Source organism: Melospiza georgiana, chromosome 8, assembly GCF_028018845.1.
Source record: "Melospiza georgiana isolate bMelGeo1 chromosome 8, bMelGeo1.pri, whole genome shotgun sequence".
Lineage (NCBI taxonomy): Eukaryota > Metazoa > Chordata > Aves > Passeriformes > Passerellidae > Melospiza > Melospiza georgiana.
In genome coordinates, this window is record NC_080437.1 from 34,783,854 (window position 1) to 34,809,066 (window position 25,213).

General features: G+C 43.2%; 1 protein-coding gene across 1 annotated transcript in view; it reads right to left on the reverse strand.

Moving 5' to 3' along the window:
• Nucleotides 1-25,213, reverse strand: part of ADAM12 (ADAM metallopeptidase domain 12) — a 185,856-nt gene that overhangs the window by 121,516 nt on the left and 39,127 nt on the right. Inside the window, exon 3 of the mRNA XM_058029711.1 lies at nt 14,760-14,833. Within this exon, the coding sequence (XP_057885694.1) occupies nt 14,760-14,833 (74 nt within the window). The remainder of the gene's footprint in view (nt 1-14,759; nt 14,834-25,213) is intronic.

The window sequence follows — 25,213 nt, forward strand, 5'->3', positions numbered from 1 at the left end:
GATTCAGTCTTTAAAGTAATTCTTTTAGGTTGATGACAGTTGTATCACATGAAGTCTCTGTGTCCTAGCAACAACATAACTCTTGCTAAACTCAGGCAATTGGAAAATCAGTCAAATTCAGACACAATTAAGATTAAATGTCATAACTGGCAATGTATGAAAAATACCAGGCCTTCCCAATTGAACTTTTTTTTTATTCTCCTCTCCATATCTTTCGCAATGATTCATGCAATGACATGAGTAATACATGGAAATATATGAGAATTGACTTTCACTAAAATATCTGAATATAGAACATTTGTTCTTCTCTAAGCATGCCTGGGTGCAGTTCCCATTCCCCTCTGAACCAAACACACACAGCTGATAAAAAGCACAACGGTATCCAAGCTCCAAAGTGAGCTAATTTTAAACTTAAATCACATCCTACACCTCTTTATAAGACTCACATTTCCTGTTTTTCCCTGACCAAATTTCAACCCAACACCATTGTCCATTTGCCACTGAAAGAGGGTAGATTTTAATTAGAGATGAGCAATAAATTCCTCCCTGTGAGGGTGGGGAGGCCCTGGCACAGGTTGCCCAGAGCAGCTGTGGCTGCCCCTGGATCCTTGGAAATGTCTTTCCCTTTAGGGAATTCTGTCAGGAATGAAGCACACCAGTGGCTTTGTTTAATTCTCTTTTATGCTGTATTTTCCAGTAGTTTTCCCTTTACCACAAACTTTGAAAGCAAAGAATCTCTCCTGTGATCAGTTTGGTCTTTCCCATTTCTACCTGTTGTCTTCCTCCCTGCTTACTCTTCTTCCAAAACAACTTTTTATTTAGAGAACAGAAAAAACTGACATTGAGAAGCCACAGGAATTGCTCATCACTGACATTAACACAACTTTGCAAATTAAGATGCCCTTAAATGAGGAATGTATTCCCATGACCCAACCCAAGCCTCCTGTACCATTTTTAGTCAGGAATGATCATATCATATCAGTTTCCTGACTTCATTTCCTGAAGGGAAAGACAGCTTCCCAACCTCCTCTTCCAATCCCAGCTGGGCACTCAACCTCCTACCAGGTGTGCAGCTGCCAGGGTTGAAGGAATGCTGCTTTAGCCCTATCAATCCCTGACGTTCATCTTCTGCTCAGACTGAGGTATTATCTTTATTTTTCCTTATCTCTGCATTCCAATAATCCCTCCCTGATAAATTCTGATCTCAGGATCCCTCCAGGAGTGAAAACCAGAGCAGGTTTCAGCATCCAGCTGGGTGCATAAATGATCTCCTGACTTCCAGGGCTCACCACAATCACTGCTCTCATTTGCAGCAGCTCCTGTGCAACCCCGCTGGCCAAGACAGGTTTTCCACAGATGATTTCAGTGTGTGTGGGTGTCTCTTATGTCAGCATCTTGTCTCTGCCATCACATCCAGGTGTCCCTTGGATACCTCTCTGGCCAGCCCCTTCCCATGTCAAGCCACACTTTCAAGGAAGAAATTCCTCCTGATGTCCAACCTGAGCCTGCCCTGGCCCAGCCCGAGGCCTTTTCCTCTCATCCTGTCCCTGCTCCCTGGGAGCAGAGCCTGACCACACCACAACCTCTAATAAAAGGATTCTGCAGAAACCAACAAAAGAGGGTTTTTTTTCCTTTCCAATTGTCTTAACAATAGTTCAGAATAAACATAGGAAGACCTAGAAAATTCACCTCAGCTCATATGCAAATTCCAGCACTGGAAAAAGCCCTGGAGATGTGGTTTGCAGACACTACATGATCTTCCATGCTCCCTCTGCTCTTGGATAAATTTTCACCCTGCTTGAACTGTGTAAAAAATATGCATAAAGAAGCAAAGGGGAACACTGGAGATGAGAAAAGCAGCCATGCTATGATTAAATATGAATGGTAATGCCAGAGCTTTGATGGAAGGAAAGCAGAAAAACCTCTGCAATTAAGCCCAGGAACACAAGACAAGGCATCCTCCTCTGCAGATTTCTGATATTGTGAGGAGAGTTTCCAAGGAGAAAGCTAATATCACTGTAATCCTTGCTTTTCCCGGTAATATATATATGTTTTTTCAGAACAGGATTCACTTCTGAAGCTGTACCAACAAGTAAATTATTCATAAGAGAACAGATAAAAGACAGCATTTCAGAGAGTAAAAAATTTAGACTCCCCCATCTCTGGCAGTGTGATCATACTTGTACTAACTGGGCAGACTGGGAATCAAAATGAAGCTCAATTAAGTGGTACAAACTATGCATATAAAATGCATCAAGATGATAAAAACGACAGCTCTCCTGTACCTATGCCTCATCTTTCATGTTGAACCAGTTCAAAGAGAACTAAGCAAAGATGCCATTAATCAGTGCTCTAACGTTGTGCTACTTATCAATATGTGAGTGCAACACCTCAATAAAACAGGATGCTTAAAGGGCTGCTAAATGTATCAATATTCAATTACACAATGTTAATAAAGCCATTAAAAGAGAATTAACAAGGGTTTACTCAGGAAGTATCTCTGCCTGACATTAGGTGGCTCTTTAAACATTTTCTAAAGAAATACAGTAAAAAGCTATGAAAATATGAAAATATGAAAATATGAAATAATGCTTGCATTAGTTCTGTTTAACTGGCACAGCAGCAATCATATCAGCAGTTTTAAATGCCCTGCTTCTCAGCACCACGATTATCCACTAGTTAGGAGAGAGAAATAAATTCCCAGTCTGAGAATTTTAATGCTTTTCATTATAAAGAAAAGATCTCCAAATCCTTCATTAAAGCTCAGAGTCTCACTAAAACTGGATGCTTCCAACTCTCTGTTGAGGAACCAATATGAGTTATGCACCAAAACCTCTGAATAATAGGGAGAGATAATAATTACATCTTCTTTTTCTTCCATGCTGGTGCCAGCCCAGTGGCCCAGGGGCAGCATGAGAGAGCCCCAAGGTGTTGGGGGCCAGCACTGCAGCAAATACCTATTTTTTTTTTTAATAAGTAATGAATTAATAATTCATTAGGAGTGTGTTGCAGCAGGAGATTGCCATCAAGCTCCTGCCTGCCCAGGTAGCCCAGAGGAAAAGTTGGGGTTTTGCCCCAAATCTTTGAGCTCAGGCCTCCAAGGCAAAGGCCTCCTGGAGATGTCAGAAAGGAAAGGCAGATTATTTCACTCCAAGAGATTGTGCTGCTGCAGCACTTCTGGGCTCGTGGCTCCTCCTCGATTCCCCAGTAACAAAAAGCCTCCCAGGACTTGTTAAATTAGCCAACGTAATGAAGTCCAATTCTGTGTTATTTGCACAGGGACTGGAAAAGATTTCGTGTTTCCATGTACATAAACAAAACCTGGCTCAGCACACCAGGGAATTAAGAGGTTTATAAAATATAAAAGACATTCACATTAATCTGTTAAACAATTCATTCTCTACCCTGCCTTTTCCTACTAAGTGAATTCATTACTTATAAAAAAATATATATATATTTGCTGCTGGCCCTTTTTTGCTGCTGGTAACTCAGTGCTGGCCCCCAACACCTTGGGGCTCTCTGGGGGGACCCTGATGCTGCCCCTGGGGCTGCTGGCACCAGCTCTGGAAGGAAAAGAAGGTGCAAGTGTTGTCTCTCCCTGTTGATACTCAGAGGTTTTGGTGCATAACCATGCCAGCTGTGCTGCAGCAAGAAGGATTGCACCATTGATCTGAATTAAATTATTAGGGGGTGTGGGAATGAAGCAGATGAATTCACATCAAGGAAAATCCAAAATAAAGCAGTTCCTCTGATGCAGCCCAGACAATGCTGAGTATTTTTCTTCCAGGAATTGCTAAGCTCAGGGAAAATGCTGGATTCTTGCAGGACATTTGGGCAAATTCATCAACACAAACCCATCTTTACACTGAGGCACCCACAACTCTTCCCAAGGACATGCTACAGTTTTGATGGATACTCCTCTAAATTAGTATAAAAATCCATCTTCTTCTTTGGAAAATAACAGCATTTTCTATTTAACAAGATCAAACAGGTGCTACCAAGTAAAAATATCTTAACAAGAACTGGCTTTGTTTTCCTTTTAAAAAGGTCTCTATATCAAATCACCAGGCCTCTGAGCTCAAGGGAAGTCAAATGCATGCCCTGCATTTATCCATTACCCACAATATCCACAGAATCCTTTGGAAAGACATTAATTTGCCACAATTTGCATCCACAAAACAAAGTGAGGAAGATTTTAATGATGATTAAAATCATCAGCTCCTCTATGAACAAAAACTGTATTAATCCAACCCAAAAGCAAGTGAAAACAGCAGCTATTTGCTCCTGACTGCTTTGTTTTCAGAAGACACTAATAACTACCCAGTTCTCTAATAAAACAATTAAATCTTTCCAGCACATCCCCTCCTCTCCTCCCCAAATATTTTTGGTTTAGAAGCGTTTCTGTTGCAATCACTTCTACCTCAACACTATCACCCAGATGGAATAATGTGGTATTATTTATTTGTATTTGGGGTTTTTTTTTGCTGCTTATGTAGCAAAATTACAATTTTTCATTCCTTGTGTAGCAAGAATCCCTGCTTTTTCCTAGGTTAGATTTTTATTTGTCCAATGGAAAGCTATTAAAGGGGTCTGTGGAACTTGTTAACTGGTCTGTGGAACTTGTGGAACTGTTGTAGCTTCCAACAATCCAGTCTTCAACTGGATGAGTTTTAAATTTAGTCAAATTATACTACACCTAACAGGAACTTTATGGGAGATTTGCCCATTTTTCAGCCAAATTCTAGGGGTCTGACCACTCTTATTTTCATATTGATGGTAGAGTCATCTTTCATGCAGCGAGTGCAAGGGTGTCCCATTCAAAGGCCAGACACATCCAGCACAGGAAACATTGCCCAGAGACAAATGTGGCCCCTGGATTTCTGAGTCACCCCAACACATTTGTTAAGCACTGAGTTGTGCTTTTACAACTGGTCTCCATCAGGGATATTTCATCTGTTCCCAGAGCGTCATCCCTCCTAATGACTCATAATGCAGCCTCATTCCATTGAGCTTGATTTCACTGCCTCATCAGCCTCTTGTTCTCCAGGGGCAAAGCTGCTCTTTTCAGCAAGTTCAGCCCACAGAGAAGTGGCCATTAACTGCAGCTCCTCATTATGTAAGAATCAGCTAATCAAGAGTGACCAAGACAGAGCTGATGTTGTGATTGAGGAGAGGGAGACATCTGCTTGGAATTATCCAGCCCGCTGTTTCAAAACTGATAAGGCATTTACTGCCTTGGTGTTCAATTAGAGCAGGAATAAATGGGTTTGGGTTGGGGGGTGGGAAGTGGAGTCTGCTTCACCAGTGGCTTGGGAGGGGGAGAGGGATGGAGGGCACAAAGTGCAAGCAAGGCCCAGAGCTGAGGAGAAAAGGCAGAAGCTGTCTGCAAACCACGTCAGCACGAGGCACAGCTGACAGGTTCTAAGCTGCATTTGAGGGGCTGTGTGTTTTGTAAAGAAAAACTGTCATTTCCATGGTTTTCAGGATAAATTGAAAAAATATTTCTGCTTCCATTTCCTAATTCCCATCCAGTTGTGTATTTTTTTTCTTTATCTAATATCCAGAGTAAAACTAACGTTCAAATTCATTTCTGATGTGAATGGGAAGCCATTCCCCTGAAGTCAGAGTGGGTTGTATGTAAGTATTCCTGATTAATTTGGTGATGGAGCTTGCTTTTTTATTCCTAAATGTCACATGCAGCTTTTCTGAAGCCAAAAGTTTACGTGCTTTATTATCAGAGCACAGGAGATACATCTTCTTATTCTTTCCTTTTACAGGGAAAAAACTGTAATAAAACATGACCTTTTAATACATAATCTGTAACAGAATATGCTGGGCAGATAAAATATGTAACATGAGGAAGACTGCATTGAAACTGAGGCCTGACTGGGGCTGAAACTGAACATAACCCTTGTTTTCCTTAGGGAAAGGAAGAGCATCAGATAGGAAGGGGACACTGAGCTTTTGCTGGACTGAGCAACACCAAGAGCCTGCAAATATGTGGGGAGATGAACAGGCAAGCTCTGGGAGCACTGGGAAGCACAAATTGCCAGGAATAGTCCCATTCTGTGGGATCATTCCAGTGTTCTCAAATTCCCTCATTCCTACAAAAGGCACCCTTCCACACACAGCCAGGCACTTTTCACAGCTACTTCAAATGAATGAGGAGCAGGTAGAAAGATAAAAGCAGAGGAATAAATTGGACCCATTTCTTGAAGGAATCTGTCTGGATTACTGAGGCCAGACATCAAAGAAGGGGGGAAAATAGCACCCTCTTGCCAAGCTTATGTTTCCATATATGTATTTCCTCCTCACTCTTCATATAGACTCTGCTTTTTGCATCAGCCCTCTTGGCTGATATCACAACACTTTGCTGCCTTTCTTCTTCAAAATGTGAACAAATTCATCCTCGAGGCTCTCAAAATGTGAACAAATTCATCCCTGAGGCTCTGCTGGGAGGAAATGAGACGAATAAATGTGGGGATCCCTCCTTGCCTGTGGGGCTGTGGGAGGTGGGTTGGCTGGGACAGGGCACAAGCACCTCCTGGACCCGCACACTTTGCAGGCAGGGATGGGTTTGGATTCCTCCAGCAGCACCTCCTGCCATCCTTGGAGCCCTGAGAAACTGCTCTGTCACTTGGAAAGGAACTGACATTTTCTGGAAAGAGTCTCAAATTCAGCGTCCAGCAAAGCGTCTGCTTCTCCTGTGAATTCAGCCCCTGACACAGAAAAATCTTGTCCTCAAATACCTTTCACCTGCCTTTTTCTCTCTTTCTTCCCTAATTTTTTTTAATTCTATCTTTTCCTTGCCCTTTTTCATTTTTGAAGAGGCAGAGGTAGGTGCAGAGAGGCAGCTGTAGCAGCAGCAGCTCTGCAGACATGCCTGCAGCCTGAGTCACACACGAGAAATGGAAAAGGAGCTCTTGCATCAGGGATGTTGAATCGGATCCTGCCCAGAGAAACATCCAGGAATCACACTCTGCTGTGGACACACATTCACTCCCTTCCCCTGCTTTCCCTCCTCTTTCCATGGATTTTGTGGCAGAGGAGAACCCCGAGGTTTTTAGAGAGGGGTCTGTGCACTTTGGCCACCTTCCCTGCAGCCCTGGCAGGGAAGAAATGCTTGAAATGCTGAAGGCTGCCCTGCTGTGCCTGTGGAAATTCATACACACCTGGAAATCCCTCATAAGGGAGCTTGGAAACGGGGGAAAAAAGAGAAAATAAAGAAGAAAAAATGAAAGAAGGAAGAAAGAAAAATAATATAACAGAGAGACAGGCTAGATGAACATTCAGGTGGGAGCTCCTACACTCAGTTCCTGACTGAGATCTTTAAAGGAAAGTGAGGTATGAAATCCTATGAGAACAGCATGACCAGTGTCTCCTTAGCCCCTTAAAAAAATCCCTACACTCAGTTTGTGATACAAATTACTTCTTCTAACCCTGCAGGGATGTAGACTTAGAAGAACCTTATCCCAGGACCTCAAAACACAAATCATGTGGTGCAGATGTGAGGGGAAGGCTTTTATCTAAACTCCATGACCACAGCATGGCAAAGCTGCCAAACCTGAGGATTTAAGCATGACTGCAACTATACTATCAGGGGTTTGCTTTTGCTTGGTTTGTTGGTTTTTTTTTAAAACTTGTGGCAAAGCAGAAAAAAATTGAGGACATGAATCTCAAGTATTAGAATGAAAGACATGATAAAAAGAATCTTAAATCTTACATCCTGCTTTGTGAATTTTTTTTCTGCTGTGATATCTCTTCCCAGTTTGTTCTGACATGGACACACATTGCCAGGTCTTCCTCCTCCTGCTCCTCTTATCTCCCTTCTGCTACATCCAACCTCCAGCTAAAATCCCAGGGGGCAAACTCAGAGCAGGGAAAATTCCATTAATCATAAAATCATGGAATGGTTTGGGTTGGAAGGGATCTTAAAGCTCACCTCATTCCTCCCCTTGCCATGGCAGGGACACCTTCCACCATCCCAGGGTGCTCCAAGCCCCAATGTCCAACATGGCCTTGGGCACTGCCAGGGATCCAGGGCCTGCCCATCCTCAACTGTGATGTTGAAACTTATTTAAGCCCTCCCTGTGGTTCTGAAGCCAGAAAACAATATCTATAAATGCTTTTAGAAGTCAGGAGAACCCTCCTGGTTCTGGCCTGGTCTCTGTGCAGGTGTTGTGAGAAGGAGCTCAAACACCCCAGGTCTGCCAGGGCAGTGAGGCTGTAGAGCAGAGCTCAGCATTTATCCCTCACTGCTCACTCTTGTCAGGAACAAATTTAAAAATAAAAAAAAAAAAAAAAAAACAAAAACCAACAACCCAACAAGTAGAAGGATTCTGAAACCTGCCCAAGGAGCAGATAGAAAAGCCACGTGAGGAGGCCTCGGGAGGTTTGTGAGGCAAGGCTGGCTCCAGCCGGCCGCTCCCATCCCCTCCCTGCCAGCCTGCACAGGAGCTGGGACACCAGCGCTCCTTGCCACGTGGGCTGCACTATCAGCAGCACATCACCAGCTTTCCAGAAGGTTTTTATCTCCTGTCTCCCCCCCTGTTATGAATTTTCTCTCCTGGAGGATTGCACGTTGCCCGTGCTCACTGTCACGGCGCTGGGGCTGAGGGAGGGAACAACATTCCTGCTCCTTCCCCACAGCCAGCTCTCCTCCCCACCTCTTGCTGAGCCACAGCAAAGGGAAGTGCTGAAAACCTCACATTCTGCACACCAAAGGGAGGTTAAAACACAGCTCAGAAAACACTGGAGTCTACTGCTGCAATGTATTCTGAGAGTGCCACCTAAAGCAGGCTGATTCTATATTCAATTTATTAACAATTGCCTATTACTGTTATATCTTTAATTAGAAGGGACAGCTCAGGATTGTTCTGACAGAGTGAAAAAGTAAAAATCCTTGGGTTCCCTTGGCTCAAAGCTTCCAGCTGATGACACTCTAGAAACTCAGGAAAACACTTGTGCAGAGAAACCAGCACCTGTCCCACCCACCAGACTGATCCTGTTTGCTGTGTGAACGAGGTCTGTAGTTCTGCAGAACACACACAACTGTGTGTGTGAAACTTCCCACAGCTCAGTTTTCCCAGAGAAAAGGGTTGGATCCCTCAGTCCTTCCTTCATGTCCAGGCCGCAGGGTGAGGACAGGGCAGCACTGACTCCCCTGACCCCAAGTGTGCCCCCAAAAGCAGGGTATGGGATTTGAGTAGGACACAGCCCTCTCTTCTCTCCAGGGAATTTGGCACAGCCCCATTATCCTCCTGTTTTGTAGGCACTGGAAGAGAAGATTGACCTTGACAGACTTTATGACAGCCACAAAAATGTCTCAGAATTTGTATTTCTGAGTCTTTTTATCCTCATGTTATATCAGCATATAAATATCTTCTTTCACTATTCCTTTCTTTTGGGGTATTCATGTGAGGAGTGGAACTCCTTATGGAGAACTCATGTTTGTGGGGGCTGGAATCTTAGGTGATCTTTAAGGTCCCTTTCAACCCAAGATTTCTATGATTCTAAGATAAAAAACAGACCAAGAAAGCAGCAGTTTCTCTCTCGATGGTGCTGAACTCTTTCACTCCAAAATGACACAGCCAGAGGTAGCCCTGACCACACAACCTCAACTGCCATTGCTAAGAAACATAGAAAAAACCTTTGTGTCTCTTAATGCCCATGCTAAATATTTCATTTTTAAACCATAAACCTCTGGGAAATACCTGTACCTTAGAGCCACAGACTGATCCCAATTTACTGTGGCTCTGGCAGCTGAATTGCCATATTTTGGTGTGGTTTAGACCACCTGACTGCCATGGTGCCATTGCAGAAGGAGAAAAACTGGTCCATTGAGGAAAGTGAAACTTTTTACTTCAATTCTGGTGAAATCCCAACTGTCAGCTGAGGCTGAAATGCTGCAGTACAGCTGCCAGCTCCAGCACTTGCAGATAAACCAGGCTGAGGTCACAGGTTTTTGGCTAAGACACAGCACAGAATTATAATAGCAAGTATATTCTGACAGGTCCCAGCTCTCTGTTTGGGGTTGGTTTGTTTAGATGTGTTTCTCTCTCTGTATTTCCAGCCACTGATTCTATAGAAGCATGTCAGTTCATTAACAAATCCTGTCAGCTCTTTCCTTTGGCACTGGGAATGGGTTGTTTCCCTGCTAAATTAATCCAGCTCCAATGTCACTTGCACACCAATCAGTGCTCCCATTCAGGGAGGTCGGGCACAAAAGAGGAGACAATGACTTCTTTTCTTTTAACCAAAAAGGGAAAACAAAACATTGCTGAACTCTGAGGCCTCACTGGAGCTGGTCATGGCAGCACTGTGCATGAAGATGGTTACTGCCTGATTTCCAGCCCAGGGAATTCTGCTGGAACCTTCTCAATCCCAGGGAAAATCTTTCAGAGTGACCTCCAACACATCCCAACCCATCCTGGGTGCTGGGCCTCCATGAAGATGTGGAAAATGTGCAAGGGGGACAATCAGAGATGACCTAAACCTCTGGAGTTCTCTGGGATGTTAAGGGTTTTGTAGGATAAGAGGGAGGCTTATACCGTGGCCTGAGTTGGATTTTGTCTCCTGATAAAATGGAAGAATTTTTACAGAGGGAATAAAAGGCAGCAATGTAACCTCATATATTGCCTTTTTTATATTGCTTTGTTAAGGCTGGGCTATAAACCTGACAAAAAGGAGCATAAAATGATGGGGAAATTAAGAGTGAACCCAGCTCCTCTAAAACATTCCAGCTTTTTCTTTCCATTGCCGTGTTCCAATGGATACTGCCAGTGGCCCAGCAGCCACAAGCACACTGATGTCACCCTCACTGCTCCTTCTGCAAAGCTGGACAATGAAATCCTGGCAGAAGGAAAACTGTCCAGGACACACCTGGGGTGTTCTTGACGTCCTCAGGGACAAAGCTATTCTCCCTTCATACTCACCCTCATATGCCCTCAGCTTATCTCAGCATTTCATCCTTCTGTGACATCCCCAGCCTCAGGTACCCACAGGAGTCAGCACTGGGAAAGTTCCCCAGCATCTGTTCACAGTTACATTGCTCTGACATTCATAATTATGACCTTTGTCAGCAGATCATGTAAGCATGAAATTAGCTTTGAAAATCAGCAACTCCTCTGCCTTCACCTGGGTCACTCACATGTTTGAAGTTAAAAGAACACTGAGGAGCTTTGCTGCATACAGACCTGGCCCTGACAGAGTGCAAAACGTTTCCAGTCCCAGACAAACAGTCAGTAGCCACAGACTGTTCCACTCTCCAGCTCAGATTTAATCTTACAGGGGCTCTGTTTCACTGACACAGCCGTGAACTGCTTCCCTCTAAGACCCACATGCTGCAATCAACTTCCAAGGGATTTCTGAGTGCATACATTACTGTCCCTTGCACACCAGCAGAGCATCAGTATTACACATGTAATGCACCCCAGCCCGGCCAGCTGCTCCAAAAAGTGGTTTATTTTGCAGCTGATGGATGCTTTGCTGATTCTGGAAATCTCTCCATATGACAAGTGTTTCTAAAACATTTAAGGCACTACAGAGCTGAAGGTTCTCAAGAGTGCAATCATCTTTTGCAGCTCAATCATGGCAAGGAATGTACTTGCAACGTGAGCTCGCTCGCAGGTTTTCTGCCTGTGACAAATTGAATCCAGCACAAAATAATTTTGGGGTTGCAATTACAAATGGGCAGTGCCTGGAAATTAATCACCAAAGTATTTAATGAATATCCACAGAAGTAATCTCAACAGCTGCAAGCCATCGAGATTTTGCCATCAAGATTTCAAACCCTAGGCTGCCAAGTCAGGTACCAGTAACTCTTCCAGAAGTCACTCAGAACATCTTCCCCAGTACATGTGAACACATTTTGATGGGTCTAAATAGCAGAAAACACCAAACTGACATTCAGTATTTCCACAGATAACAGATGGTTTCACACGTTGCTCCCCACTTGGGGTTGTCTAATGCATCTGAATCGTGTTTTGAAACTTAACTCAAGGTTTGGAAAATCTCTAAGGTTTTCAATAAATGGAGTTTAATGTCAAGACTACTCAAAGCAGCTGTTCCTCCCAATCATGGAAAATCACATCCAGGATTTTTTTGCATGACCCAATGCAGAAATTATGTAATTTAGGGGTTCCATGCACCTCCACCCCCACCATTCTCCAATGCTTACATGAAACCACAGAAAGATAACAGCACACATCTCAGAGCTTCGTGTGCTGCCACTTTCTACTCCAGACAAGGTGTCTGTGTTTCTCTCTCCATTCCTACCTGCAGCAGGTGAGTAATGGCTCAATGCTTGCACCTGACCTCCATGTTCCACAGCAATATCAGAAAGAGGGAGCAGGGGCTCATCTGCATCCTTGGAGATTCCCAGGACACAGGGATGGGAATGCTGCTCCCTTCCCCAGGTTTTTGATGAGCTTTTCCCACCTCTGGAGTCCAGAACCCACAGGGCCAGCCTGGCCTGCTGCCATCAGAGGTTTGCTCTGCAGAAATGCAGGCTCTCATTTCTCTCCTGGGCATTATTTCCCACTCCATGCCCCTGCAGAGTCCCTGGAAGCAGCAGGATGCTCCTGCCCCATCACCTCCCGTGCCAGTGACAACACCAGCACTACAAACAGAAGAAACACAATCACAACTTCCACAGACAAGCAGAAAGAGCTTGGCACTGTTTTCCCTGGGAAGCACAGCCCAGTCCTGCAGAGCAGTGCCTGGTGTGATTTACAGAAACAAAAACTGACCTACACATGCACACGCTGAGAAAACTCCTGCATGGACTTGCAACACCCAGACCATAATCTCTTAGGAAAATCAAAGTCAGAAAAGAGCAAAATGATTTTGCAAGATCCTGACCAACTTTTTCCCTGTGGTTTGGGATCTGTGAACTGCTCGTGTGCTACAAATGCCAAACCCAGGCAAGGCTGATTGTTCCATTCCCCAACACTGCCTCAAAGTTCCTGCTGGGATGAGGAACCTCGTGTTGTCAACACCACACACAGCTCTTCCAGAATGCAAACCTTCAGCTGGACACTCCACCAAACTAAAAAACAATTCCAGTTTACCCCAACTGAAAAATAATCATTGATAAATGTATTTCTTCAGGAGCAGATCTCAACATCTCCAAATCCATGCAGTCACACAGACGCCTGTGGAGGTAATTTATTGCATTTTCCTGTCCTGCTTCTAAAAGAGGTGGAGATTGCATCCTACAGTCTCCTAAATCTGACTTTATTACAGGTAAAAGAGAGTTTGGTATGTTCAGCAAAGCCTGTATTAGCAGTTTTATGGTTTTTTATGTTTTTATGTTCTTTTAATCGCTGACATGGAATGTAAATAGTTTCCTCAATCGCTGCATACTTCCCATTCCTGCAGGAAGGCACACCCTTCGACAAAGATTAAGAGAATATAAAGTGAAATCCCTGTTTACTAAAGGAATTAAATTCTCCTCTACTTACTGGAACACAGCAACCTGTGCATGGGGGATCCACACACCCTTCAAGGACAGGTTTCCAACAGCTAAGGGGCATTAAAAATAACATAAAGGAAGCTCAAGATCTGGGCTCAGTGTTGAATAATAAAGTGAACTGGAATTCATCACAGCTGGGTAACGTTGGGGTTCATCCAAATGACTGGGAATAAAAAGCATCTTGCACTGTTTTACTCCAGAGGACTAAAGAGGTGCCCCATGGTTTTCCATTGATGTTGTCCATCCCCAGCCTCCCCTGGACATTTGCTTTCACAAGCACATTCCTTCCTCCTAACACATCCAACTGCATCGCTCACATCCACGCTCTCTCTATTAAACTGAAAATAAAAACCTTTGTGGCTTTGATTCCCCAGCAAGGGAACCTGCAGAACTCACAGATCCTTGGGAACTGTTATAAAAGGTTTTCCCTGGGTTGAGAATGATCTTTGGTTTGCCTTTGACAAACAGCACACAGTTGTCCTGATCTGGATTCCCACCATATATCCTTGAGATTCTCTCAGGGGAAAACAGAACTTGTCTACTTGCAGGGTAGACAACGATTTGATGACTTTTTCCATTTGTCATGGACTTCCAGAGCAGTGATTTCATTCTTGTATGGTTTTGGTTTTTACCAACTCTGCCCATGGGATCACATCTACAGCAGTCCCTGATCCCTCTCTGAAATCTCATGGACACGAGCAGGATTTGCCAAGAGCACATGGAAAAAGGTGCACACAAACACAGGCTCAAGATGCTCAAGCCCAGCGTTGGTCCTGGGCTGCAGGAACAGCACAACCATCCCATCATCAGCCCCTTGCTAGCAAACCCAGAGAGCTCAATTTAACATTCCAGCAGGGCTTAATTCCCAATTATTGACTCTTCACCCCTGATGGACCCCTGATAGAGCAGATCATGGCTGCAGACAGCATTAGGAGGCATGAGTCCTCCCCAAAAAATTCCAGAGACTGTAGGATATTCCAGATTACTATAAATAAAAGGCCTTACCACAGGAAAGGAGGACAAATCCAAAAGAAATACACAGGAAAACCCTGAGAGACAACATGTCCATTTTCATCCCCACATAAATGCGCACAACTATAGAGATTCTTGCTCTATCAGCAATGCACAAATACCCATAATCCAAACTGGAACAAAACTCTCTTGTTAGGGGACTCTTTATAGGGGACCAGTAGCAAAACTGGCCCCAGGTTAATTTTAAACCATCAATTTTAAAATTATAACCTTCCTCAAAGAGTACAAAGTGACCATGCAGCAGGGTACTTACTCATTCCTCTCCAGATTGATGACCAGATGTTTATTTTCAGCTTGAATTACAAACTGCAGCAGTGCTGGGTGGTTCTGAAAAAGGAAAACAGAATTGGCTGAGTCCAAACCCAGAGCCCATCATCCTGCACCCTGCTCTGCCAGGGAAATGGACACATCATGGAATCAAAGGAAGGTTTGGGTTGGAAGGGTTCTTAAGAACCATTTAGTTCCCATGGGCAGGGACACCTTCCATTGTCCCTCAGCACCCTCACAGGGAACAATTACTTCCCAATATCCAAGATTTCAAATTTTTATTTCAAATTTTTATTTCAAATTTGTATTTCAAATTTTTAAGATGTATTTCGAATTTTTAAGATGTATTTCAAGCTTTTCATAAGGCATAATTAAGTTTCATCTTAAAAGAAAAAAGAAGTGGTGTTGTAGAATTAAGGGCATAGAATATCCTGAGTTGAGAGGGACACATAAGGATTGTCAAGTGCAAAAAATGTGAAATATCAATAAAAATATGTTCAACAGTATTATCAAGTATCTGTGACAACAGATAAAGTATTTATGCATATACAAGTATTTAAGAGAACTATCTAAACAAGACGCCAGCAACAGAGCTCACAGAAATCCCAGTTGCACTCCAGCATGGATCAGGACATCTGGATTGCATTTTCAAGCACCATCATGACTGCGTGCAATCTTCACACTGCCTTTCCCCTGCTTATAAAACCCCAGTTCTTTTTCATCTCAAGCATCCAAAGGTAAACCAAATAAATTTTGGGTGAGCTGTGAGAGGGGGTCTGGAGCAATGAAGGCCTAAAGACTTGCAGGAAGGGGCAATGCACCTACACAGGCTCTGGAAACTGCACTCCCAAGGAGAAAGCACAGTTTGCAATATGCTGGCTACTCGTGATTCAAAAGACTCAGCTCAAATATATTTTAAAACTGTTTACATTTAACTTACATTTCATTAAACAAACTCACTGGGTTGCGCGACAGCATTTCCTTGTTTGAAATTCCAACAGTAGCTCCATAAATCAGCTGTTCCTCCATACACTCAAGATGCTTTTCTGGAGATTTCTGTCAGCCAATTGCAGCTAGAATCATTTTAGGATTCTAGTGTTTAATTGATTTATTGAGAAATGTGTCTGAATTTGTGATTGCTGCAGCAGAGCCCCAGTGGAGCCTCTGGGACAGACAGAGCATCCCCGTCCATGGAATGCAGTGATTTCCAAATTGTTTGAAAAATTAGAGATGTTTGTTAAAAATCAAAATTATTGGGAGGCTGTCATAGACTAAACAAAATTGTTCAAATGAGAAATAGCTGAGAAGTCCCCAGTGCTCTGAGGCTTTACTGAGCACAGGCTGGGAGTGAGATACCATTGCTCTATCCAAAGTGTCCTGCTCGTGAGAATCCAAACGTGCTTTCTCAGCAACAGCATTGAAATTCTGCATCTCTGTGAACTCTGCAGAAACCAGATCCCACTAGAATGCTAAATAAATGCTTCAGACTATCCTTGGCACTCAGCAAACACATGGGAGTCATTTATTGGCATGAATATTTAGAAGCAGTGTTGATTATGACTTCAATATTAGTGCATTGCTTCCAAAACCCATGAGATCTACAGAATATGGAGTTTTGAGAGAGCAAACCACAATTAATTACAATATAACACAGTAAATAATTAAGATATTGCAGTGGCACAAATGGATTCTTTTCAGCTGAAGGCCCTCTTAATATGGAAATGACAACTATGTTTATTCATGAGTTCACAGTGGTACTTATTTGACAGTCAATGGATGTTGGTAAAGTTGCAAAGTTAAAAAAGCAGCTGCAGAATAGAACAGGCTGTTACAAGACAAAATCATCTCTCAGAGAATTCCTAAAGCTGAAACTTCTTCTCATGGAGCACAATAATGTCCCCAGTTATGGATGCTGCATTGCTGTGCACAAGACCCAGGTTCAGAATCTTGCTTCACCATCAATTTTTCTTTCAAACAAATGGCTCATTTCCTTCTTTTCCATCTGCGAGGAGATGAGACTATATTTTTTCTTAGTCTGACTGGAATTCATAAGCACAAATACAGCAGAAATTACCCACTGCACAGGTGTTAGGGTGACTGCAAACAGAAACACTTGAAATTATAAATTTCTAATGGTAAAGAAAAATGAGTCTCTTTCAGAAAGGGCATTTGAGGTTTGTGCTTTGGCTTTTCCTCCTCTTTTTTTAATGCATACTCCTGTGAAGTTAATTCAGATTTTTTTTTGTGTTAGGGCTTTTTTGGGGGGTTTCTTGCAGGGGCTGTGGAGTCTTCCCTAAAGTTTTTGCACATTTTTGCCACAACCCCCTAGAAGTTCATTTTCAATTCCATGGAACACTGTGATACCCTCCCCTTAGAATCAATATTTTCAAACCTGAGTCGCAGGGTGAAATGGAAATTACTATAAATATAGATATTAGAGCATAGCTTTATATTTTCCACAGAGAAAAATCAAAAAAGCACTTTCTGGGGGTACAGAGCCTCCTGCTCAGAATGTTTGAGAGCCACTTGTTCTAAGTCTTCCTTAAGAACCACAAAAAGTCATTTCTACGCTAGTGCCACAAATTATTCCCACACTGATCCCTTTAAAATTATCCACTGTGGAAGCCAAGTGGACCTGATGAGAGTGGCATTATTTAAACCATAATAAAGAATTTTTTAGGGTCCCAGTTTCTTTTCTCTACAGACTCAAGTTTTCTACTTCTCTCCTAAAACTGCAGTTTGCTGTTTCCCTTTGTGGTGATTTTTTTGTGGCATAAGAGAAGATTTCATCAGTGCACACAAGCTTCTCCCTGATATCCTAAGAGGCCAAACATCAGGATGATTGAAACAGGAATCTCCATAACTCCCCTCTTATTTAGAAGATTTGCATCCAAAATCTCCATCAAATCGTATAAAAAAAAAGCAGGATAAGCATTTCCCCCCCTTAATTTGCTTCTCCCTTGCTTGGAGCTGAGGGGTTTTGGTCTGAATTGACTTCAGAAAAACTCAATATTCTGAAGGAAATTAGTGAAACATTAAATCAAGGTCAAGCAAGAATTCTCACTGATTAAGCAGATTAAGAAAAATTATAAATCAGCACTTGATTAACTAGAAGATGAAGGGACAGCAGCCTATTTCTGAGTCAGAAAAGTTCTGCAGTAAAACTACTTTAACTAGTACATGTTTCATAAGTACTGCTCTTTTTTTTTGCTTTTAAAATCACATTGATCCTCAGTGAGAAAAGGAAAAGAAAGGACAGTTTAGGGATTAAGGGCTTCCCCTGTGAATGTGGGGGTGGTGTTGGGAATTTAATAATAATGATACACAGCTACAAAATAACCCATTTCTATTCCTGAAATACTTGTGGAGAAGATACATTTGGAGAAGATTTGTTCACCTTGGTGGGATGCCCATTCTGAAATCTGAATGCAAAGGATTTGTCACTGAGCAAAATCTTAATTCTTGCTGGATCCCCCTTTCCTCTGGGCTGTGATCCCACTGCAGGGCTCTGAGCTTTTCCCTACTGGAACTGGGAGAGAATACTCCAAGTAATTTCTTACTACATTTGAAAAGCAGAAAACTGATGGAATGGAGAGTCCTAACACATCTGTCTTTGCAGGTCCCTCTCTATAAAAATAAAGGACTTTATTGGATTGAGATGCATGAGTTAGATCAGCACACACAACTTTAAATAAATTCTAGCAATTATATAATAGAAATAAAGGCAAATATCTACAGATAAGGAAAAGAGTAAAAATGAACTCAAAGCAGCAGCATTAATTCATTTGGAAACAGAAATGCATTTTCAGCTGTATCCAGTGTCTAAATCCACTGTTTGAGGATAGAGATCAGCACAAGAAATAGAACCAAAAGGGGTCATTTTGCTTCTCTGGTTTCCAAGTTTTAAATTATATCCTGACAGGGCCAGACTGAAATAGGCAGGTTTGTTTAATCCAGCAGAGTGGTTTCCAGGCCCTCCAGAGCTGGTATTAACTTTGCTAAAGCCAGCCCTGCAACAGGCTCAGCTTTGCCTGGGCCCAAGGTGACCTTGGCCCATGCAGTGCTGAAATGGGTAAAAATTGGTAAGATAGAAAGGAAAAAAAAAAAGGCAATTAAGAGGAGAATTATGGCTTGTAATTAGCTGTATGCAGTGTGGCTCCTGACATTCCACAGGGAGCTAAATAAAAACTGTCCCCTCACAGGGGGTCACCTTTCATAATTACCTGCCTGACCTTCATTTGAGGACACAGAAACTACATTGAGTCCAACCAGAGTCAATGACGGGACGGACAAAGGATTCTACCAAGGGGTCATTTGGGAGCATTTTTTCATCCACAGTTTTAAACTGTGCTAAAACCACAGACGGTTGCTGTCTGAGCAAGGCCCACTCTGGGGAGAGCCCACCTGGAGCAGCGAGTCCAGCTCTGGGGCAGGACAGGGCCATGGAGCTGCTGGAGAAAGTCCTCATCACCATCACAAAGGTCATGAGGGAGGTGGAGCCAGGCTGAGAAATCTGGGAGTGTTCACCTGGAGAAGGCTCCAGGGACAACTCAGAGCCCTGGCAGGGCCTAAAGAGGCTCCAGGAGAGCTGGAGAGGGATTGGGGACTAGGGATGGAGGGACACTGTGGGAATCAGAAAAACAGAAACTCCCACAGACACTGGAGGGTTTGATCTGCAGCCTTGGATTGATAAAAATACAATACACAGACATTAGGCAGAAAAACCATAAACTCCTATTTCTACAGTGTAAGTAAGATATGCCTGAACTAAGTGAGAAACTGCACTGATGAGATGGTGAAGGTTTATAATGCAGGGGTGGGGCTGTATGGAACGAGCTGAGAGTTCAGAAGTTGGAACAGAAGCAGATGTGTGCCTGTGAGACAGAAGCCCATTGGACAAAAGCATCCTCAGTGCAGCAGAAGTGAGTAAAGGTGATGGGTCAGAAAGGCAAAATAAACCCTGTGGCAGCTGTCCATGGGGTTACAAAGTTCTAGATTGCCTTGTAACAAAGAACTTGTGACTGCTCTGAGCTATGGCAGAATGCTTGCTCCTCTGAAATCTCAGGGACTCTGAGACTGATGTTTGTCTGAGCAATAAATCGTTCTTAGCCTGAAAATTGCCCCATCCCTTCATTTCTAGTGGTGACAATGACAGGACAGGACACAGGGAATGGCTTCCACTGCCGCAGGGCAGGGATGGATGGGATACTGGTGAGAAAAATCTTCCCTGTGAGGGTGGCAGGGCCTGGCACAGGTGCCCAGAGCAGCTGTGGCTGCCCCTGGATCCCTGGCAGTGCCCAAGGCCAGGCTGGACACTGGGCTGGGAGCACCTGGGACAGTGGGAGGTGTCCCTGACATGGCAGGGGTGGGATGGGATTTAAGGTCCTTTCCAACTCAAACCTTCCTGTGATTCCATGATCCCATGTACTTTCTCCTCTATGCTCCTAAAACCAGAAATTCCAGCCCAAAAAATAGTGGTTGTGAGATTGTTATCTCCTAAGCACAACTCTGGAAATTAAGGACCTTTGAGATTTATCAGGTAGTCACATTCCACACACACACAGGTTTTTTCTTGGATCAGAAGAGTTAACACCACGAATTAGAAACTGCATAACTGGGGAAAGAGTCCATTATTTCCAGCAGGGCAAAATTCCATGCCATTTTCTGCTATCTATATGAAAATACCTTTTATTTTCCTCGTTTATCACACACTGACGTTCTGCATTAGTGCTAAAAGGTGTATTTACAGTATCAGATCTTTGGGCTGATATTATTCCTCTACTATCTATAAGACACAAAAAGGGAGAAGCTGGGAAATCTACAAGAAATAAAGTCACTCAGGGAATCTTACCATGGAAACTGGAACTCAATCCAACAAATGCAAGCTGTCTACAAAAAATGTACATTTAAGATAATTACAACCTGCAACAAATGCTGTAAATTGTATGCAATGCTTTTAAATCCATAAATACTTCCTGGTTTTCTTTTGGCTTCAGTTTAGAAGTGAACACAAAGTGCAACATTTTCTGCAAACACCTCCAAGACTAAGCAATATTTCATGTGCAAGACATGAAAACCATAAACATTTAATTCTTATGGTTTTGCAGGTTCCTGAGGGCAGCAAATTCAGCTGTGCTTTGCCTGCTCTCAGATGAGAAGGATGTATCCCTGTGGCTGCTTATAATGAGCACCAACTAAGAGAACAGAGCCTTTTGCAGTTGTTTTTTTATTTTCTTTAATGGTTCAGCAAAGACTCCCAAGCCCTTAACAAATTGGCTGAGCCAGTCCAATAATGTAGGAAACCAAAGAACTTGCAAGTTTGTCCCCAAGTTTATTTTAAAGACATTATGTGAAACCAGAATGATCAGATTTTTGCTTTCATGCTGGCTGTATAGAGAGATGCAAGATTCCTCTATCTGGAAGGCACAATAGCTAAATTTGGGGTTTTTAGATTTTATTTTTGTCTTCCTTTTCTTAACTCCTATAGCAAATTGCAACTGCTGCTTGGAAATAATCAGGCTTTTCCATCCTCTCATTTTCCTGCTCCCCACACTGCCATATTATAAATCAATGGAAGATTCTATAAATTTAAATTTACATTTATAGTTTTATATTTATATTTTATATATTTGTAATGCATTGTATATATTTATATTTATATTTATATTTATATTTATATTTATATTTATATTTATATTTATATTTATATTTATATTTATATTTATATTTATACCTTAATTATATATCATATATTAATATATATATAATATATAAAATATATATATTTCTTAAACCCTTCTGCCCCACATGATGTGGTAGAACCCATGGCAGATGAGGCCCTAAAACAACTTTTTTGCTCCATCCCTGACTTCCTTACAGGATTCACGGAATGGTTTCAGTTGGAAGGAATCTCTACAGATGATCCAGTCCAATCCCCCTGCAATGAGCAGGAAAACCTTCCAGCAGCTGGCAGAAAACCCCACCATGGAGCTCAGGGGATGCAGATAAAATAGGAGCACTTGGGAACGACCCTAATTTGGGAAACTTCTCTTCATAATGAAAAGCACTTTCAATTAAAAGGAAAAACCTCAATATTTCTGTGTGCTGCCTCTGCAGCAGTGCCAGTGCCAGTGCCAGCCTCTGCCCATCAGGTGGTTTGGCAGCATCTGCTGAAGCTCCTGTCAATCTCCACATCTATTTTTAAATTCCCAGCTCCTCGCTCACTGTTGGTGCCCCAGGATCCCTATCCAGAGTTAAAAATCCAAGCAAACAACGCTCAAGAAAGAGGAAACCCAGAAGTTCATTGTGCCAGACCAAAATCAATAAAGTTACAGAGCTCCAGCTCCCCATTTCCTGCTTTCCATGCAGGAGTACAAAGCTAATGACTGCTCCTGGAAAGGGAAAACATGCTTACAACTCAGCTACATCCTTTCTGTGAGCTATTCTTGATTTACATTTTTTTAAAAATCAAAGGCTAACCAGGCTAAAACATGTTTAAAATGTCATAACACCAAGCAGCAAATATTTTAGGAGCAGATCCAAAATAATTGGTTTGATGTTTGAAAGAAATCTGCACCTTGTCAGGCTGAATTATGTTGTGAATTTATTCAGTATCAATAAAAAGTCAGGCATAAAACCTGAATTCAGCCTTTACACCATATTTTCATTATCAAGGACTGAGGTTACACTAAAATAGATTAAGGTGCATTTAACCAGCTAAAACGGGATTAGCAGAAAATTTTCAGCTTTATACTTTAAAAAACAAAGTAAAATAAATTCTTTTTTTTTTTTTTCCTTGAATCTAAGCAGTACAAATAGGGCAGCCTTGGTTTTTACAGCAGCTCTCCAATTATCCTCTGAACTACATCAGTTAAAACCAGGTCAAAAATCAGTATTCCCTTTTCAGTACAAACCTTGCAACAACAAAAAAAATCTTTGAAAGATTTTCAAAAACAAGCTCTGAGAGAACAAACATGGGTGAATGATGAAGAGGGGAACTGGTGCTGCCAACACTTTGAAAGAGCTGATGGGGAGCGAGCTGTGGGATCCCCCAGCTCAGGATGTGGGCTGGGAGAGGGATGGAGCTGGAACACAAAGCAGCCAGGGGAGGCAGGGGAGCCTTTCCTGAGCCTCTGCAGGGCAGCCTTGGTGGGGATTTACTGTCCTTCCCTGAGTGCCTGCTGACCTGTGGGAGAGGGGATTCCTTGGGCCATGAAAAAAGGGAAGAAAGGAAAATGCAACAGCATGTGGTTTTGACTCAATGGGAATGACTGCACTGAAGTGTGAACTCGATTTTGTGGTAAGAACAAGCAATAAAAATAATAATAAAATACGTGTGCTTTTAGCCAGCCCTCATTTACTGCAGTGTATCCCAAACACAACATCTCTGTCAAGGGTCATTTCCACAAATCTATCCAAGATCCCCAAATTTGCTCATCCAGGTACTGAAGTGGCTCCATGGAGTGCAGGACCTCCCATCCAGCCCAGCAAGACCAGCAGCAGGATCTCAGCTTGGAAGCAGGACAAGAGCAGCAGAGCTGCTGAATCGCAGCCTGAAGGAAGGGTGTGTTTGCTATCCCATCCCACCCCATCCCACCCCACCCCATCCCACCCCACCCCATCCCACCCCACCCCATCCCATCCCATCCCACCCCATCCCATCCCATCCCATCCCATCCCACCCCATCCCACCCCACCCCACCCCACCCCACCCCATCCCATCCCATCCCATCCCATCCCATCCCATCCCATCCCATCCCACCCCACCCCCTAAACTCGCCAGAGCCCTGCCTGTCCTCTGACACCCTGAGGAGGTGGCCAAGAGCTTGATTGATTGCACCAACAGAAATTTGAGTTTTTGAAAAATCTGGAAATAAAAAAATCTTTTTACTGGAGGGGGGGAAAAGTGAAACAAAAAACTCGAAGAGTCTAGTTAAAAAATGGGCTAAAAAATGAATCATCCCCTATATTTCTTTTCCTTACTGTATTCACAGAATCACAGCTTGGGTTGGGTGGAAAAGGAAGTTAAAGCTCATCCAGTGCCAGCCCTGTCATGGGCAGGGACACCTTCACTGTCCCAGGCTGCTCCAAGCCCCAGTGTCCAACCTGGCCTTGGACATTTCAGGGATGTTGCCCCAAAAACTCAAAGTGGAAATACCCTGTAAGTTTCTGGGGGAGTGTCTGGGTGGCCTTATATTCAGAAAAGGCAACTGGACACCACACATCCTGAGAGATTTGAGAAGCTCATGGCAGCTCCTGCTCCTGACAGCTTTTACTGTCACCTCTGCACCAAGATGGGTCACTCTGTTAGGCAGATATTTAACACCTGAAAATTTCCAGCCTGGGTTCAGACATTTTTTCCCTGCCTCCAAAGCAGCCCAGAAGCTGGCCCAGGAATGAAAGAAGCTGGAATTGGCTGAAAGGAAAGGCACAGTCATTACCCAGTATTTACACTGCATGTATGAATCACAACTGTTGCTGTGCTATCAAACAGATGGGAGCAGAAAGCACCTCTTGGTTGGAATCCATTATGTGCTGCTTAAACAATGCTTGGTGCAAGGCTGTGCAAAGAAAACAAACATGCCTGGGCTGGAGAAAATTGTCACAAAACACAAGTTAATAGTGCTGGCAGGCAGGAAGCAATTCACTGGGGCTGGGCTGCCTTAGCGATGGAGCAGAGCTCGCTGCAGACAGTCCTTTGCAATTTGGGCAATTGTGATGGGAGTGAGCAGCTGCTGAGATTTGCCAGTTTGAAATGGACGTGGACGTCTTTGAGGATCGTGCAGTGCAAATGCAGTAGATCCCCTTTGGGTTGCTCCTGCCTGGAAAGGTAAAATTCCTTCCCTTTGTCAGGACACTGGGGGCTGAGACCTCCTTTTACCAGAAGTTTGATTACAACATCACATTTTCCCCATGTGCTCAAAAAGCCAAGGTCAAGCATGGACCATGTCGAAGGCTTCATCAGCTCGTTACCCAGTGTAATTATATTTTCTGCACCTTACTCCCTTTGTCCCACCATGCTTCCTGAGGGAATTCCCAGCTAATAGCTCTGCATTTCCCACCCACATATCCACTGTTCCAGAACAGAGCTGGAGCTGAGCAGCCAGCCTGACCCTCCTTGGAAACATCTCCCCTTCCACACACGGAATTATTGCAGCCATCACTTGTGGGGAGCCCAGGACGTGCTGTGCACTGTGGGGAGGAGATTTATGGTGGTAATTACTACTAAATTTACAAAGATAAGAAATGACCTGTCCTCCAGGTGCTATCTGCTCTGCTCCTCTGCCTTGGGAAGGCACAAGCAGGTGAGCCTCAGGTATCACACAGGGGTTGTGACACAAGGTGTGTGTGTCTGCTGGGGGAGCAGCAGAACAGAATGGGATTTCAGGGATAATACAAAATAAAATCCGTTCTGAAATGTCAAAGTCATTACCTGAGCCA